General features: G+C 44.4%; 1 protein-coding gene across 1 annotated transcript in view; it reads left to right on the top strand.

Moving 5' to 3' along the window:
* LOC127316354 (G-type lectin S-receptor-like serine/threonine-protein kinase At1g61400) overlaps nt 1–12,084 on the top strand; it is a 33,082-nt gene extending 20,998 nt beyond the window's left edge. Inside the window, exons 7-10 of the mRNA XM_051346747.2 lie at nt 4,139–4,582; nt 5,032–5,052; nt 10,989–11,050; nt 11,812–12,084. Coding sequence (XP_051202707.1) covers nt 4,139–4,582; nt 5,032–5,052; nt 10,989–11,050; nt 11,812–12,013 — 729 coding nt within the window. The 3' untranslated portion in view covers nt 12,014–12,084. The remainder of the gene's footprint in view (nt 1–4,138; nt 4,583–5,031; nt 5,053–10,988; nt 11,051–11,811) is intronic.
* The last annotated feature ends 5,993 nt before the right edge of the window (nt 12,085–18,077 follow it).

The raw sequence follows: 18,077 nt of genomic DNA, 5'->3' as shown, positions 1-18,077 counted from the left end.
GCGGCATCCCTGCCGTGGTTCCCGCCGTCATCGGCCTCGCCGCGTCCATCACGTCTCGCGGGGCTCCCCTGGTTAGCAGGAGGAGGCCCGCCAGAAGCTTCGACGTGTACCAGCTCGATGGCGATGGGGTAGGTCAGGCGAGTGACGACCGGAGCCTAGGATGGGATGCGGGCGGGCGAAACCTCGACGACCTCCAGGATTGCGCGGGGGCGAATGGCGCGCGGGTCGTTCGTGCGCGCGTCCAGCCGGAAAACTGCCATGTCCGTCCAGGAGCGGGTGGCAGGATGGAGACGCTCGATCCAGCAGCTGGAGTCCAGGAGATGCTCCGCGGTGGAGAGGTTCCAGGCCTGCGGCGGGATGCCACGGAGTTCCAGCTGGACGTTGTACGCGAAGGAGCCCGAGCCCGCATGGGCAAGCTTGCACCATGGCCGGAGGGAGAGGGAGAAGCCGAAGCGGGGGCCGCCCAGGTAGTGGTCGCCGGAGAGCCTTTCCTTGAGCTCTATGGAGCGGAAGATGAGGAGGAAGTCCTCAGGATGGTGGAGGTGCACGGAGAAGTCGCCGGGACGAAGCTCGAACTGCTCGTACAGCGCGGCGGCCACGCCGACGCTCGTACAGCGCGGCGGCCACGGCGTCGGCGGAGACCGCGGGGCGAGTCCCCGTGATGCTGGCGACCATGGCGCGGCGCAGGGTGTCCTCCGCCCGCTCAACTTCAACGGAGCGCGAGACTATGACGCGCACCGGATCCGAAGGATCGACGGTGGGTCCGGCCGCGGTCGACGTCGGAGCCGGGGCGGGGAGGTGTCGCGGGCCTGCGCGTGGCGGCGTGATGCGGCACAACGGCGGCGCGCGCGGGTGCGCGTGAGGTGGCGGGGGCGGCGTCGGAGCGGTGGGTCTCGCAGCTTCTTGGACGCGTGCCGGAGACGAAGCTGCAGCCGGCGGCGTACGTCGTTGGTGCGGCCACGCACCCGGTGGTGCGGCGAGAGACAAGCGAAGCAGAGGCCGTCCTCCTCCTCCGGCGTAGGGCTGCGCGGGCGCACGTCGCGAAGCGAGGGCACGAGCGCGAGGCGACGGCTGTCGGTGCGGCGGCGAGGGTGTTGAAACCCGTCGGCATCCACCGGACGCCGTTCTCGACGCGGAGCACCACGGAGCGCGGCTCGAGGCGAGCCTCGCGCGCGCACCCGGGGAGCGGGGGTGGCGGCCGGCGGTGGTGGCGGCGGCGTCGGGGTGGGGTTTGAGCGGCGCGGAGAGGTCGAGGCGCAGCTCAGGACCTCGCGGTAGGAGCGCGAGGGGGAGGAGCCGTCGACAGATCTGAGCCAGCGGCTGGCACCGGAGCCGGAGCAGGCGTCGGAGGCCGTCATGGCGCGGCGGGGGAGGGCCGGAGGTGCGTCGACGGCGGGCTGGGGACGGCGGCGGCTAGGCTAGGCTAGGTGCGGGAGCGGGGGTGCGAGGGAGAGCTCCATCCATCCACGGAGTTCTTGTCAAATTCCTGTTTTAGTTGATCCTCTTTCAGTCAGATCCATCGGGATTCTGATAGAGGAGCCAAACTGCTTGGGTAAATTAGTAGTTCAGGCGGAGGAGCTGCAGATCCGGCCAACGACGGACCCTGGGGTGGCCGGACGGCAAGGGGAGGAAGCGACGGCTGTCACTTCAGTAGCGGTCAAGCACGGGGCGAGTCCATCGGGGGAGCTGGGAGAGTGGGAGTCCGTTTTTTTTTGTTTGTTTTCTTACGCGGAATTGCTCCACACACGACGATTGACGTACGAACTCTGTACGATGCTCTCCTGCTAACTTTCCTTTAGGCCCACCACGGTAATTAATCCCCAGCCCAGTACCATATGCCCAAGTCCGAGCCCAGGCCAAACGATGACCTAGTGCCCAGTTCCTTCAATCTACAAAAATTATATACAACATAAGATCACCATTTTGAAATGCTAATTTAGAGCATTTTCATCAGCCTCCCCCAAAACCCGCACATAAATAGCATCAGATCGAGCGCTTGGGGAATGGCGCCGCATGTTGCTGCTTTTGGAACGCGCCTGTTTCCGGTCGCGTCACCCTAACAAGACTTTAAGAAATTTAAATTTTACCAAAAACACTCTAATTCATTCAAAATTGTTATATATTACAATGTTTTGAATGAAATTTGACCAAATTTAAACATAAAATAAACTAATGGCGTCTGGTAGCCCTGGAAGAAGTTGTAGTCCTAGTCAGTGGGCCCGTCTTTCACCGCATCGCTGAGATCAGCTTCGCTGTCGTCGTCGCGCGCCAGGTCGACGAGTGTCCTGCCGCTCTCGCAGATTGACATGGTGATCATGTCCTCGATGTTCCCCTCCCAGGCTTTGTTGTCGTTCAACGATGACATGAAGGCGATGTTGTACCCCTGGCATGTCTTCAGGATCGTCGTTGCTTGCAGTGAGGTGTTGTTGGTGGAGGAGCGCCGTCACCTCATCTTCTTCCTCATTCACCTCCACCTTCGGGACGAGGAGAGCAGCGTGGCCATGGGTAGCCTGCAGTTGGGGCACCGGCTCACGGACCAGAGATAGACGACGGGTTAAACCTCGTGTGCATGCCTCTGCATCACCGACTATGTTGGCCAACCTAGCGTGACGCGGGTTTTAGCTCCGTCCCTCGTCCCTGCAGCGTCCCTGTGTAGCGGGGATGGCCTAGAGGCGACGTTGTCACTCCTTTCTGCTCGCGGCCCGACATAGCTGGAATTTAGAGTGGGGTGCGGTAGGTCACCTAGTCTAGAACGGGGCGTGGGCGGAGGCAACTGTTCTATTTTATGGATATTTTATATTTAAATTGGGTAGACAAGTAGGAAAAAATTGGTCTTTCAATGGATGATTAGTGCTTTGTGCAAAAAACTTACCTAAAAATTTCCCTGCCACTGACGCATAGGTTCTACATAAGTTTTGGTGGACAATTGGCGCGACCGCGGAGACGCAAACCTGGCGCATATTGGGTCAGGTTTGCGTCGCTACGGATGGCCCGATCACTTTGCGTCGTTCCGCTGGAGCAAAGCCTAAACGCATTTTCGATCACGGCGGATGCAAACGATTGCCAGTGTTTGTTTGCGTCGGCCCATCGAAGATACCCTAAGACATAGCTGCTTTTGTAAAAAGAAATGATTACCGGATCTTATCACAAGTTCCTAGTCCCGGCCCAAACACAAACCCAGTCAATTCTTGCTTCCGTTGCCTGCCTCGCGTGTGGGAAGCTCGCTGCCTCCTTGCGTCGTACAGGTATCGGACGAAATATGTCGTACGTATAGCAGCGCTCTTCTTACGCGAGCGGAGGAACGCGTGGGGGTACACTCTGTGAGCTGGGGCTAATTAATCTCTTGTTGTCTTAACTGTTAAGGATGCGCGGGTATTTACGACGTTTGACCAAACGGACAAGTGTAGCTATCCATGTGGGTAGCGTGCTTCATCCGCAATAATTTAAATGCGCCTACATACTTTTATATCTGATAAATTTGAGCAAGACTCTGGAGCTAATCGCATGGAGCATGTCGCTTCTCCTGTTCTAAACGACCAGCTTGGAACAAATATGTATTATGTCAAGTGAAAATGTGAAATACAGAGTACCATTTATTTTTCAAACCCACTGAAATGCATGCATATTTGAAACTAATGAAATAACTTAGTTGTTTCCAATTTACATAAACAGAAAGGAGTTTAGCAGAAAATTTGCCAAGACATTAATGGAAAACCAAAACTGATCCAGGTGCATATGCACCCGATATGTACAAACCAAATTTTAAAAACGTAAAAAGTTAAGGAAAATAATTTAGCATATAGAGAGACATGTTCTATGTGTGCATGTAAAATTTCACATAAAACCGAATTTTTTTATACCCTGTGTAAAAAGACAAATAATGCGTCGAGAACTAGACTATTTTAGCACCAAAAATTTATTTTCTTTGCACATGACACAAAATATAACACAAAATATATCAGTTTTTCTTAAACAATTTTGTGAGTATGTAACATGTCAAGGTATACATGAGGCAGTTTTATTTATATTTTTCTAACATTTGTAAGTATGTTTAATATAAATTTCAAATAAAGGGTGCATATGTAACCGGGTGTAGAAACACCCTGTCCAGACATTAACAGCATAAGTCCTCTTGCAGGAGTCAAGTGACGTACCCAACGCCGTATCTAGAAAGTTGTTTGTCCATCCCCGCGTCCTCTACTTTGTCAGTGAACCCAACAAGCTGAGCTGGAGTTCAGTGTACCTTACAAACTACACAGATGAACATGTGGTATTTAGGCTTTCCGAGAAGGAGAAGCAAACGTACTGGTTTTCCTTCTCCACTTATGTTCCATTGTACGGGATTGTGCTGCCGAGGTCCACACACGCGCTTGCTTTGACAATGAAAGAACAGGAAGAACAGTTCAGTACTCTGGTCCTGGAGAGCGCTATATTTGGGGGTGCGTCTAGCCCAAAGTTCCTAAACCCATTGAGCCAGGATGAATGGCACGAGATTTTCGAGGAAGCCAAAATGAATGCCAAGACGGTGCAGAGAATGATACTGGAAGCTGTTGCTACTGATCAACGGGACATAACGTCTGAGGTGAGTTCGATTTCGACGAGAAGTCACTGTACCATACATTGGTGCTTTAACACTAGGCACATGCTACTACTCCCTCCAGTTTAATAGGACCGCATGTAATTTTAAAAATACTTTAACTATTTGTCTGGTTAATAAATATGAATTATATGACATAAAAGTTATAACATTAGAAACGTCTTTTGAATATGTATGAATCTGATGTATAACTTTTGTAGAAATATAATTCATAGGTTGTCGACTAAATCAATAGTTATATTTTTCTTAAACTATGTATGTACCGGTCGATCGGAGGGAGTAGTACTTATATCTGAAACATTAATTACAACTGGTTTCTGTTTTCTTTGTGGATCTGTTCACTCGCATACTCCTACGATGGTCCTTGTCGTTCTCTTCACTTGCATAATTTCTACGGCGATGATGGTGATTGTTGTATTTCTATCATGTGACAGCTAAAGCCACCTCAAACAGAGGTAATCTGTTTTTGCACGTTTCTCCGATTTGTACTTGCTCTCTTTGTGAACTTATACTGTTATTTACATTGTCATAGCCTCGTACTATATGGGAAATAAGCAGCTACCATGGGAAATACTTACATAACCCCATCCAAGTATCCAACCATTATATCTTCTCTATAGTTATTTCACTCCATTGGATCAAGCCCATGGAAAATTCCTGCCTAACGCCATCACAACCCCCTCATGAACTCGACTGGGGAGCTCCTCCCTAACCAAAGTTGAGGAGTTATATTTAGGTTTTTTTCCTATCTTAGATCCACCGGAATCCATATCCAGCTCATGTATACCCGTCTGTATACATATGGTATCTATACGCCGTGTTAGTATTTCTCAAAAAGAAAAAATACGCCACATTTGAAAAAAAGGTAGTATTAGTACGCCATACGTATAGAAATTACTCGCACAAGACAACGCATGCCATACGGGCCACTATAGGGTTGTACATACATGTCACACTTTTTAATGGTACGATCATGCACCCGCTTACGAATGGGTATGGGAAGATCTCCATCTTTGGGGCACGCGGCTGGACACTGTTAACTATTCGCCCCAAATTTTTTTGGAGGATGTCTTAGATGGACGCGACTGGAGATACTTTAACAATTCATCACGGATCGCTTAGTGTCCCACCCTCTCCAAACTTTATCCCTTATAGATGGCTAGGATCTTTTGATGTTCCTTCGTGTGCAAACTTATCCCTTCAACAGTTTTGATGGATACAACCGAAGATGCTCTAACAATTCACCACAGATTGCTTAGTGTCCCACCCTCTCCAAACTTTATCCCTCATAGATGGCTAGGATCTTTTGATGTTCCTTACTGTGCCAAATCATCCCTTCAACATCGGAGTGCACCTCGAACCGAATCATGGTCCATATATAGCTATTTTTAAAAATAAATAATATTTTTTCTTTAATTCCTCATATAATACGTGTTTTGAAAATATTCAAAAATAATACGACCTCGGCTTAGCTGAAGCCAACAGCCACTAATCGGTATGAATGAAACCGATAGGTTGATCACTGACGCACACAATCCGGTCAACGACCTTGTCACCTCTCTCTTCATTTAAAGCATACCATATCAAAATATTTAGTTGGCATTGCAAGTTTTACTTCAGCAACTAAAAAAGAGATTGTACATTTAGCTTAGCCCACGCCAGCATGTACATTGAGTGGACTGCGCATGTCAGTGACCAACCATTCGGCTTGAGTAAGATAGCTGCCGGCGCTTCAGCCAGGACAAGGGCGCATGGGCGGGCACAACATTTTGTCAATGGGTATTCAAAGTAAAAATCCATACAGCAGAAAAGATATTACAATAGGCAGGGTTCAATTCCTAATATTTTTCTTTAATTCCACATATAATACGTGTTTATGAAAATATTTAAAAATAAAATGGCTTCAGCCTAGCTGAAGCCAACAGCCACTAATCGGCCTGAATGAAGCCCATAGGTTGATCACTGATGCACGCAATCCGGTCAATGAACTTCTCACCTTTCTCTTTATTTCAAAACATGCGAAATCAAAATGGTTAGTTGATATTGTTTGTAGTTTTACTCCAACAACTAAAAAAGAGAATGTACATTCGGCCTAGCCCACGCCGATATGTATATTAAATGGACTGCGCATGTCACCGACCAATCATTCGGCTTCACCCAGACCGCAGCCGGCGCTTCAGCTATGCCAAGGGCGCATGGGCGGGCACAACATTTTGGCAATAGGTGTTAAAAGTAAAAACAAAATTCCATACGGCAAAAAAATATTGCAATAGGCAAGGTTCGATCCATTGGCCCCAAATGACGCTCTTACACTCGCTCTATAGAATACGAAGTGCTTATGTACAAACAAGTGCTTATGTACAAACGAAGGACTATATATTTCTAAGAAGTATAAACAAAAGTTGATGGTTGTTTCATATAATTCGAAAAGCTTGCCAACTTTTTTTTGGGTATTGAACTGAATACCTATGAATACACATGTGCCTGTCCATGCAGGAGACTACTAAACTCATGCAAGAGTGTACTCGTTTTGTTTTCTTTAGACTACACGTACTGAATGTAACATCACACATCCAAAACGTTTTAATGATATGACATGACAATAAATAAACAAAAAGAGTGATACCGTAACTAGCTATATTATGATAAGATTACACACTTCAAGATAAGATGAATCAACACATAAAATAACACAATGCATGGAACCACATATAAGTTAGTACCCACTATAGATATTATTTTTTCGAAATGGAGGAAATATCGCCCCAGCTTCTGCATCCAAGGGATACACACGACTTTTTTTATTAGATTATTCACAACACCTTACAAGAGCAATACAAAAGATTAAACTTGAAGCCACCTCGCTAAACCTACAGAGGGATGAAGGGGGTGACAATTCACCAACTCACATCATCCAAAAACCTAATGTCTTTCCAGGCCACCCAATAGCAGATGAGAAGCACATCCAGTCAAGCAGACTCTCAGCATACGGCACGCACACGCCAAAAAAGTTGCTACCGTCGTCTTCCTCGACTCCACCTTCAAGAGAGATCATCGCATTGACCATGCTAGGCCTGCCATCGATGCCGCCACGGCGCCAGACGACTTCACCATCCTGCGCGTGTCCATCGTATAAATAACATAAACTATATATAAATAAGGCGACTCCACCCACTATAGATATAGTAACATAAACTAGTAACATATGAATATTACTAGTTTAAGTTACTCACTATGACCAGTGTTAGATAAGGCGTAAATGTTTTTTCAGTTTTTGAAAGAAAGTAAGGTGCGAGGCTGCCTAGGGTGCTAATTATCGCTATTCTCTCTAAAACTGCCCTCGTCTTCATTCGGCTCCTCCTAGCGCTGCCCATTCTCTCGATTCTCGAGCAATCTATTACTGGATTCCAAATGCATTAGTCCATCTGCGCTGGGCAACGAGGAGGTCCGAGAGGAAAGCCCTGCTCGACGAGCTGGAGAGGAACCCGCCACTAGAGCAGAAGGGCTCGGAGATCGGCCCGAAGACGCGGCGGATGATGCAAATGAGTCGTCGAGGTAGAGCAGCACCCTGTACCAACCCCACGTCGCCCGCACAAAATTAGGCGAGCCATCGTCACTCCCGCCTTTTTTACGAAACTCAGACGCAGACGCTCATACATACGTACATACACTCAACCCTACGAACGCACGAACACCCTACCCTATGAGCACCTTCGAGAGTCTAAGTCCAAAAAACTGATCCAAAGGGTCTTGAGATTGACGAAGTCACCACGGACACCTCGCTATTGACGGGAACGTCGCCTCCCACTGAAGAAAAATTCCGTCTTTTAATGAGACACCAAAGTGCTAAATCTGGGATTTTAACTCTGGTGGGTTGGGATGTCACTTCGCTCCTAACCACCCAACCACATGTTGGTTCTCTCATCACCCCCGCTTCGATTCCGATGATGAAATGTTATATTAACGCTGAGTTATTGCTAATGACCTACAACGACTTGGGCGACACTAGATTTCAGGCGAATGATATTTTGATAAATCTCAGTTCGATTATATCTCACCAGGAATTTGTTCCTTTTTGCGTGCGGCATCCATGTGCATTCGTCTTAGGATAGTTATAGTGGGAAGAGATTAGATAACAATACTATTTGTTCAGTAACTTACATGCCCGCATTTATGCATTCTTTCTTAAAAAATGTGATGTGATGGTAATTATGAGCAGTTTTTTATTTATCTAGCATTTCCTTTCATGGAAAGGAAACAAAGAAAATAAAACCAAGGCTACACACATTGCATCGCTTGTAGCAAAACTCAGGGCAAAAAAACAGAAGAAAAACACGCACCGTTGCTCTCCATGTAGGTCGCGCTCGGGCACTAATAAGTGGTTGTTTTTTTGACCTGCACTGGTTTTAACAAGGTACTCCCTCCACTCTGTTTTAATCGATGCTAGCTATTCAATGGGACACCTCGGTTAGCTAGGGTTGGTTTATTCAGAACAAAGGGAGTACCACATGAACAGCCAAAACACAATGACAAAGACACATCAAAGTAGGAGGGGACAAGTAACACCACAATTGGAAGCACGGTGATGAAAGCATAAAGAGCCACCCGCCGGACTAGCGGCAGAGCTCTAAGCTGCGACATGACCCTTCAGACTAACCATGAGGTCGCTGACGGCATCCAGATCATTCGCCTTGCTCAATGGGCATCAAAGCTGCAAATAGACTGTAAGCTTGTAAAAACCCTCAGCAGCCTATTTAATAAAGATTCCCTTGTCAAGGTTTTTTTTGTGAATGTTCCAAAGGGTCCATGAAAGGGAAGCAAAACCTAATCAAATCAAACAATGTGATTGACCAGAGATGCCAGCCCAAAGCTTTCCTGATATATGCCCAAACAAATCTAGCCAGAATACAACTGAAGAGAATGTGATTTTGGTCTTCATGCTCCTAGCAAAGGAATATATCAATTTTCGTTAATGTAACTATAGAAATTCTAGGGAATTTAGTGTTTTGTAGAAGCAATCCTTAATATTTATATATCTATCATAAAATATGGTAAACTACAGTACAATTTTCTTGTGTATACATTGAAAGGACCATAACTATTTTGTGTAGACACGTCCAACGATGGAAAAATTGAGATCAAACCAATAACCACCACATCAGAATCCTCAAGCTTCATATGTAGATATGCTTGATGTCACCAGGTAAAAAAATATATAAGTAGAAGCAAATATGACCGCGTGGGCATTTGGAGACTTGCGCCACAATTTTCACGAACACATGCCAAAGCATGCGTCATTATATATTAGAAGAAGCCGTCGAGAAGACGGGAGCATACAAGAGTAGCAAAGCTACCAAAAACGAAAAGAAGAGAAAGCAAAAAATGAAAAAGGAAAAGAGAAAAAAAACTGTACAGGGCTAACTTAGTTAGACCTAGAGTTCCTCATCAAGGCTAACATCAGGGGGTCTAGCATGTAAAGGTAACTGACGTAGCGCCTTAGCACCGGCTAACGACCATTGACAGGCTTCATCTAGGATCGACTGAACTAAGGCGAGTCTGTTGGGGGCCAGATTTTTGAAGATAGCATCGTTCCTCGTCTTCCATAATCTCCAGAGAGTAAGGATGATGATGGATTTAGCACCCTTCTGCAGGGCTGGTTGAGCGTTGGCGGCAGCTGCGGCGAACCAAATGCTGAACTCGGCGTTGCCAACTGGCATACATGGCAGAAGGTTGAGCTTACTGCAGATATCATACCATATTTGCTGTGAGAAGGAGCATTGCAGCATGAGGTGAGAAATAGATTCAGGCTCTTGATCACAAAGCGCGCAGGTGTCATTGTCAGTCAGCCCGTGGCGCAACCTCCGTTGATTGGTCCAACATCGATCCAAGGTGGCAAGCCAGGCAAAAACCTTGCATTTGAGGGGTGCCCAGCAGGTCCAGATTGCACTGTGGTGTGGTGAGATAGTTGTCCCCTCAAAGAAACTTGCGCCACAATTGTGTTGCCGCTAGGGGAGATAAGGAGTGTGACAAGCGAATATTTCTCTGGCGGCTAGTTTTTTTTCCTATTGTGTCGTATTCCATATTTTGAATGTCTTGTGCTTCTATAGAACCCCCAAATGTTAACCTGGAGAGGTATCGTGGTATTGTTTAATCTCAACCATCCTACCCCCAATCCCGAACACGTATCATTTAATCTCACCTTCCTTGTGTTTCATTCATGAAAAAGTTTCAGTCCTGGGATCTATGGAAGCACTAGCCATTATGAATCTGATTCTGAATACAAATCTGATCACTTCTATATTATTAATTTCCGCTACATGTATTCTATGCATGCATTTAAAAATAGAACTTTGAGGTGACCTGATTACTAATCACATACTTGTGCAATCAGAACTTATATTTGGAGCAACCATTCAGCGGCGGTTGCCTAGATGTGAACCCCGACAAGAAATGGTGAGTTTAAATTTCCTAGAGGAGGATTTGGTAAACATGGCATGAAATTTATTATATATTTCCATGGTTTGATACTACCTTCGTAAAATAAAGCATATAATGTTTTCTGAAGTCAAACGATGTAAATTTTGACTAAGCTGATATAAAAATCTATTGAGAACCATGATATCATGCAATATAACATGAAAGTATATGCCATGATATACTACCTCCGTTTCAAGGAATAAGGCACACGCGTATTCCAAGACGAATTTTAACCATAAAAATTGAGCAACAAAATCTTGATTATATTATATGTATATAGTATCGTTGGATTCGTATTGAAAAACACTTTTCAATGATACTAATTTCATACAAATAATCTTTATCTATTTAAAGTAATTCTTGGTCAAATAAAAATCTCGTAAAACAAGGACGCCTTATTCCTTGAAACGGAGGTAGTATCTAATAACATAATTGGGCATTGTAAATATTGATAGCTTTCTCTAAAAACTTTATCAAAGTTTACATTTTACTTTTTAAAATAATTATTCGTCTTATTTTACGGCACATAGTATCCTTGAAGATTCGTTCTGCCACCCAGGCTTGTCAATCTTCAATACCAAAATTAACTGATATCTATAACTGGAATAGAAAAAATAGCATTGTAGTCTTATTGTGGAGAGCTACGCCTAAACAATTTGAAAAATGTCCCAATGCTTATTTCTTAGCACCTCATTTAGCCATACTTTCTGAAAAATTCTCTAACTCGTGTATTGCAGGATAATAACTGGCAGTAGTGCAGGGAATGTTCGAATTTGGGACTATCAGACACAGGTTAGAGATAATTTCTTACGGTGCAAAAAAGAAAACATTAAAATCAGTTTATTCCATATTGATAGACGTACTTTGCTGTGGTCGAGAAGGTGGGATCAAGCAGCGGCCACCCAGGCTTGCAGACTTGAGCTTTCAGATTTCTGTTGACAAAACCATTTTATATTCACAATTAAGATACTGGACTTTAAATTATCTGTTGAGAAAATTTCATTGGTTTTGCTGACTAAATATTCTCGAGGTTGTTACATGGTGTTCAGATGTTGCTGCAGACACGTATATCACCTTCAAAGCCACTTGCATATTGCAAGAATGTCTATAATACTAGTATTATATCTGGTTTTGAGAATTGGGTACTAGACTTGTCAAAATAAAAAAATAACTTTATGCAAAAGGGCGAGCACATTGTACAAATAGAGTACACCGCAATCACTGATCAGGTCTTGAGGGATAACACCACCGGCTGAATGCGTCGAGATTAAGGTGACCAAAGTTATTTATAATGTGACGTCATCATCTCAGCACTGTCCTTGAGCTCAGAAAATACTTGGGTGTCCGCCACTAAGCCTGATAAGATGTGTGAAGGGTGTGGTGCATCCGTCGGAGTGCTCGGTCTCGCAATGGGAGCACGAGTTCATTGTCAGCATGTCCATCAGAAGGTGTGGCATGAAAGGTAGCATAGGATGTGCTTGTTAGTCAACAACCATTTTCGGCTCCTGAGGGATGGCCCGTTTGCCATATTCTTGACTTTGTTTGGTAGCATACATTGTGTTAGTTGGAACAATAGCGACACCATGATTAGTTGGTTTAGTGGCTATAGAAATGCAAGGTAGTCTATTTAATTGCATACTAGCAAGAACTGAGGTAACCTCTTCTCTCTGTTGGTGATCTTATCATATCACATCACCATCACACTTCATTAGCTCATCCATAACTAACTAAATCTAGTCCCCAGATAATACAAACGAAATTTCATCGGTAGTTTAGTCTCTAAATACTAGGATGCGATGGAAAGAAACTAGAAAATTAAAGTCCACCCTGAAATATGACCACCATCTGTAGTTGTTTTTGATCTTGGGAGATGCGCCATCAGTTGGTGGCTTGATCATATGTCTCTGACCTCTTCAACTGCATACAAGACATGCATGAAATAACGAGAAACAGTATTCATGGATCTTCTGAACGTGCTATAAAACACTCTGAACATCTTGTTATGATCCACAACATGAAAAAGCATGGAAACTTTCTATTCCACAGATATTTGAATGCTATATTTAGGTTTTTTTTGAAATGGGGGTTTTCCCCGGCTTTTGCATCATGACGATGCACACGGCCTTTTATTAGGAAAAAATTCAAAGTAGTATTGTTTACAATTCACGCATCATCAAGGATTGATACAAGAATCAGCCATCGAAAGAGTAACATACTATGACTACAAATCAACATAGCCTTCTAGTATGTCGCCAACCAGCCTGGCACAAGATACCCTGAGCGACCACCAGGAGCCGTGTGCATCCAGAAACCATGGCATCCCGCTGTCCCTCCGGAGAGAGCAGGGCCCAAAGCTGGACCCAATGGGAAACCATATGGATAACCTGCAAGAAATGAAAAGAGGGGTTTTTATTAAAAAATTATATCATTCCTGCTCCTCCAAATAGACCAACATAAAGCCGAAACCCCAATCCGGATATACGCCTTAGATTGTTTATCTACTCCATTTAACCAATTACCTAACATATTGGTAATATTGGTGGGAGGTGGAAGATCATAAGTAAAATTAACCGTACGCCATAAGAGCTTTGCTAAAGGGTATTCAATAAAAAGGTGTTGGATGGTCTCCTGTTCCCCACAGAAGACACATTTTGTACACCCATTCCAATGACGTTTAGCTAGATTGTTCTTAGTTAACAACACCTTATTACTCAAGAACCACATAAAAATCTTAATTTTTAGCGGAATTTTAACCTTCCATAGATATTTTCTCAGAAAGGGGGTATGGTCACACATAAGATCTTCATACATCGACTTCGCCGTAAACAAACCATTTGGTGTTAAATTCCAGACAAAACGATCTTCCTCTTCATTCAACTGTACGACCATGAGTTTCCGACATAATTGCAACCACAGAGTCCATTTATTACCATTTAACACTCTTCGAAATGTAATATTCAGCGGTGATTGGCCTAGCACCTGTGCAACTGTGACATTCTTATGATGGACAATATTATATAGCGATGGATATTGTTAAAAGTGCAGAGAAATATGATCTTCTCATCTGAGGCATTTGGACAAACTCTACATCGTTGAAGTTGTAGATGTAGTTTAGATTTGCAATCTCCTATTATCGTTGTAATATAGGATCATATGTGAGCCAAGGAAATGCAACACACCTTGTACATACTCTACTCCATTCCTCAAAGACCTAAGCTAACTCCGAACATCGGGTGGTCTCTCTCCTACTCCTACACTAACACTCATACAAACTGAGAACTCCTCTATGATTTATCTAGCTAACAAATCTGCGTTGCATTGTAGCCTTACATTCTTAAACACCCAAGAATTTCTATGCTTCCAAAGTTTCCAGAAGGTTAGTATGGTGAACGATTTGAATCGCTTATTCTCCCCACCCTGAAAATTTGCTCTCAAAGCTTCCCACCATGACTCAAGTCTGGAATCCTGACACGCCTCGTGGACGTAGGGGCATTGCATCAGGAGGTGATCCACCAAGTCCTCATCTTGCAGGCATACAAAGTAGGGTGATGTTTGTTCCTGAAGTCCATAGCTAGCTCTTCTTTTCGATGTCTAGAGGCGGTACCAAATGAGAAGCCATGCATTTTTTTGCATTTAAGCGGCACCGCTGGCTTCATTGTCCCTAGACCTCTTCTTCATTTAGCATGCCATCTAGAGCTTGCTGATCGTATCATGGCAACAAATGATTCTCGAGATCGACGGTGTGCTCCCTATTATGCACACAACCTATCAGAATTTTATGTGAGTCGAACAAGGCGTCCTCCTTTGTTGGTCTTTGGTGATCTCCTCTCCAACCTTGAGTGCATGTATGAAGTTCATGGCGCCTCTCCCATTGGCCACCGCATGAAATAAACACGTGTTCGCTTCCTCTCCTTGAGCCATCAGAGTTGTGACCGTTGTCATACAATTCTTCTCTTGAGCGAAGACTAGCACATCACAAAAAGCTTCAAGGTTCGGTGTAACCAAACCTCTCTATCATATAGAGATCTCCTCTCCCGTGCTACGTCCAGTCTAAATATAATGTTGTTTGCCATTATGATTTGGATCTCAATATTTCTCACACGCCGTTTCACCCATGCTTGTAAGTAAGATGCCGTGTTCTGTAAGAGTGCATCAAGCCTTTGGAAGGGATCTCAATGATGTTCTTGTTGTACACCAACATTCCTTTGACCGCGTCCTCAAAGCCTTCGTGTTTGAGCGAAAATATCTCAAATTTGAATCTCCTATCCTACCGAAAGCCTGCACTTAGAGACATGGAAGGATTTAATGCATTGGCAAGGGGGGAAGATGCCCCCATTTAAATCTTTAATTATCTCTGTAAAATCAAGCTTAGAAAGTGGTTTTCCCCAGTTAATAACAAAATCCCCAACGAGCACATTCTTGCCCCCTCTCAGTTCTGATGCTAGGTGCGCCCCCTGCTTAGAGAGATATGGAGAGGGACGTGGTATGAAACTGACGATGACAGTGCTTGCAAGATGCAGTCTGGATGCAACAAGTCACGGTCCACAGAAGCTAGCACCGGGTTGATCCTTTTCATTGTTTGTACACTCCTACCATTTCTCCAAGTATGCATACGTCCATGCATATATATACAACTCCTTTAACTCCTAGGCACCAACAAAGTCTATGAAGCTTGACATGATTCCCATGTCCAAGTTTCCATTGTTTTTCTCCGAGGCTGATCTTAGGATCATGTTGAAGTCACCGATCACACACCTTGGGCTTGGGCATAGGGCACGTCGCTCAACTACCTCCTATAAAAATACCAGCTTGTCTTTCAGGCACATCGAGGAGAGGATTATAATTGCATGACTGGACAAGAAAATTTAGAATTGGACTTGAAATTGTCATAATAGATAACTTCTAATGATCCATGCACTTTTTTTCTTTCTTTCATGCAAAGGGCCCAATTTGTGTTGTTGCACCTTGGCCCCTAGCATGTTAGGGCTAACCCTAAATCTGTTTACTAAGACATCACATAGCAGGACTCTAGGGGCGTGTTTGGTAGTCTATGAAGGATTTTTCTGCACCAAGTGGGTAACTATCCCCTCTTTCTTTGGTAAGCTGCACACTTCCATTTTCTTGCTTGACTGATGCACATATGAGGCTACATATTCGTAGCATGGTTCAAATAAGATGATATTGCCATGCCATTAATTGCATATTACATCCGACCATAGAGGAATCCAATTAACAAGATCTTGATGATCCCCATGATCATGTCAGGATAATGAAATCTTTCAACATACTCTCCCGGATACGTGGTGCTCCTTCCCATATAGGTATTGGTACAATAGGCATTCGCTGAGCAACCATTTGCTGAGCAATCATTGCCTGATCAGCCAAGAAGCTAGAGGCCCTCTTGTGCTCTCTCCAAAGTATCATACCCTCTATAGTTATTGTTGAAGAAACCATTGACTTAATCATGAAAAATTCTCCATGAATTCTATATTCATGTATGCCTCTCTTTTGTACACCATGTACACTAACATGGCAACATACTTATGATCCCTCTAAGAGTCAGTGCGATTATTGGCCTTCGCCTTGTTTGTAGCGAAAAACTTTGCCGCCATCTCTACAGAAACCTCGGCCACCAGGCTAGACATAAGGGCCTCGTCCGCCAACTAGGTCTCAGCAATGGGATGTGAATCGTCCAAAAAGGAGGGGATTGGAGAGTCCCCAACGGTGATCACGGCTCCACTAAAATCGTCACACATCGGGTCCTACATGCACCGCGCACCACAAATCAATGTAACTAGTACAAATGCCCGTGCGTTGCTACGGAGCAACAACACGTGTAAACAAACAAAAAATGGTTAAAACACACATATCATATTGTTGACCTCTGGCATCAGGACCGGTCCATACATACTCAAGGCCCTGGGGTAAGATGACGAAAAAGGGTCCTTGTTGATAAGAAAAAGTTTAGAATTCATTGTATTTCAAACGTAACCTATTAAATAGAATATATGGATAATCTTTAAACTATAAAACTCACACCACAAATTATTTATTTGTAACAGTCGGAGAACTACATCATGATAGCAAGGAAATAATTTGCAGAAAGAGTCAATACAAGGAACAAAAGCACCTAGATATGGGCATATGTATATGGCTCAATGTTGAATTGTTCATGTAGATTCCCTGATCTGCAGTCTGCAACACTCAACCATCGCCTCTTCTTCTCCTTATGTGTAACTGCTCATGCTCGGATTAGATCCAATGAAATCTTCAAGAGTTGAAGAACTCAAGACCACACCTAAGAAGAGAAGAGTTAGAACGTGGAGCGGTTAGAGCTAGGGAGGAACACTATTTAACAGGATAAAGCGAATCAACTGGGCCTAGATTAGGGTAGGGGGGAAGATGTACCATCTCACATCTCTAATGTGGTACTGCCTCGAATGTTGAGGATGGAAAGAGAGGATATTGGGGAACAAAATAACAACCTTTGTCTCCATTAATGGGCTGCAATGACCTCGGAGTTAGAAGGCCATTGACGCTGCTTTTGTTAGAGAATTTGGGAGGAGGCGAGTCGACGGTGTGAGTTCATAGAAGTGGAGAACGATGCATGGTTTTTTTACAGAAAGAACGATGGGTGCAGGTCTGTTGTACTACCACCTGGGCCAGGGGGCTGCCTCCGGAGGGCCTAGGTTGATCACAATGTTGCCCCCCACCTTATGGGCCGACCCTGCATGGCATTGTTTTTTACTGAAACATCTCACATCATGAGATAGTGCAGTTGAACGGAGCGGTGACATCAGTAACAATCAAGCGAATGCAAACAAAGCCATTGTGTTGTCTCCCGAGCCTTTAACAAACATAAATGTTCTCGGATTTAGACCTACCTTTTGACCTTACAAAATATCAACACCTAAACTCATATTAGACCGTTTGTTACACAGACAATTTTATAACATGCTTTTTCATACAACCAAACTGTTAAGGGATTATTCAAATTTCAAAC

The sequence above is a fragment of the Lolium perenne genome, chromosome 7 (genome assembly GCF_019359855.2).
Source record: "Lolium perenne isolate Kyuss_39 chromosome 7, Kyuss_2.0, whole genome shotgun sequence".
Lineage (NCBI taxonomy): Eukaryota > Viridiplantae > Streptophyta > Magnoliopsida > Poales > Poaceae > Lolium > Lolium perenne.
This window is presented reverse-complemented; position numbering and strand designations above follow the sequence as displayed.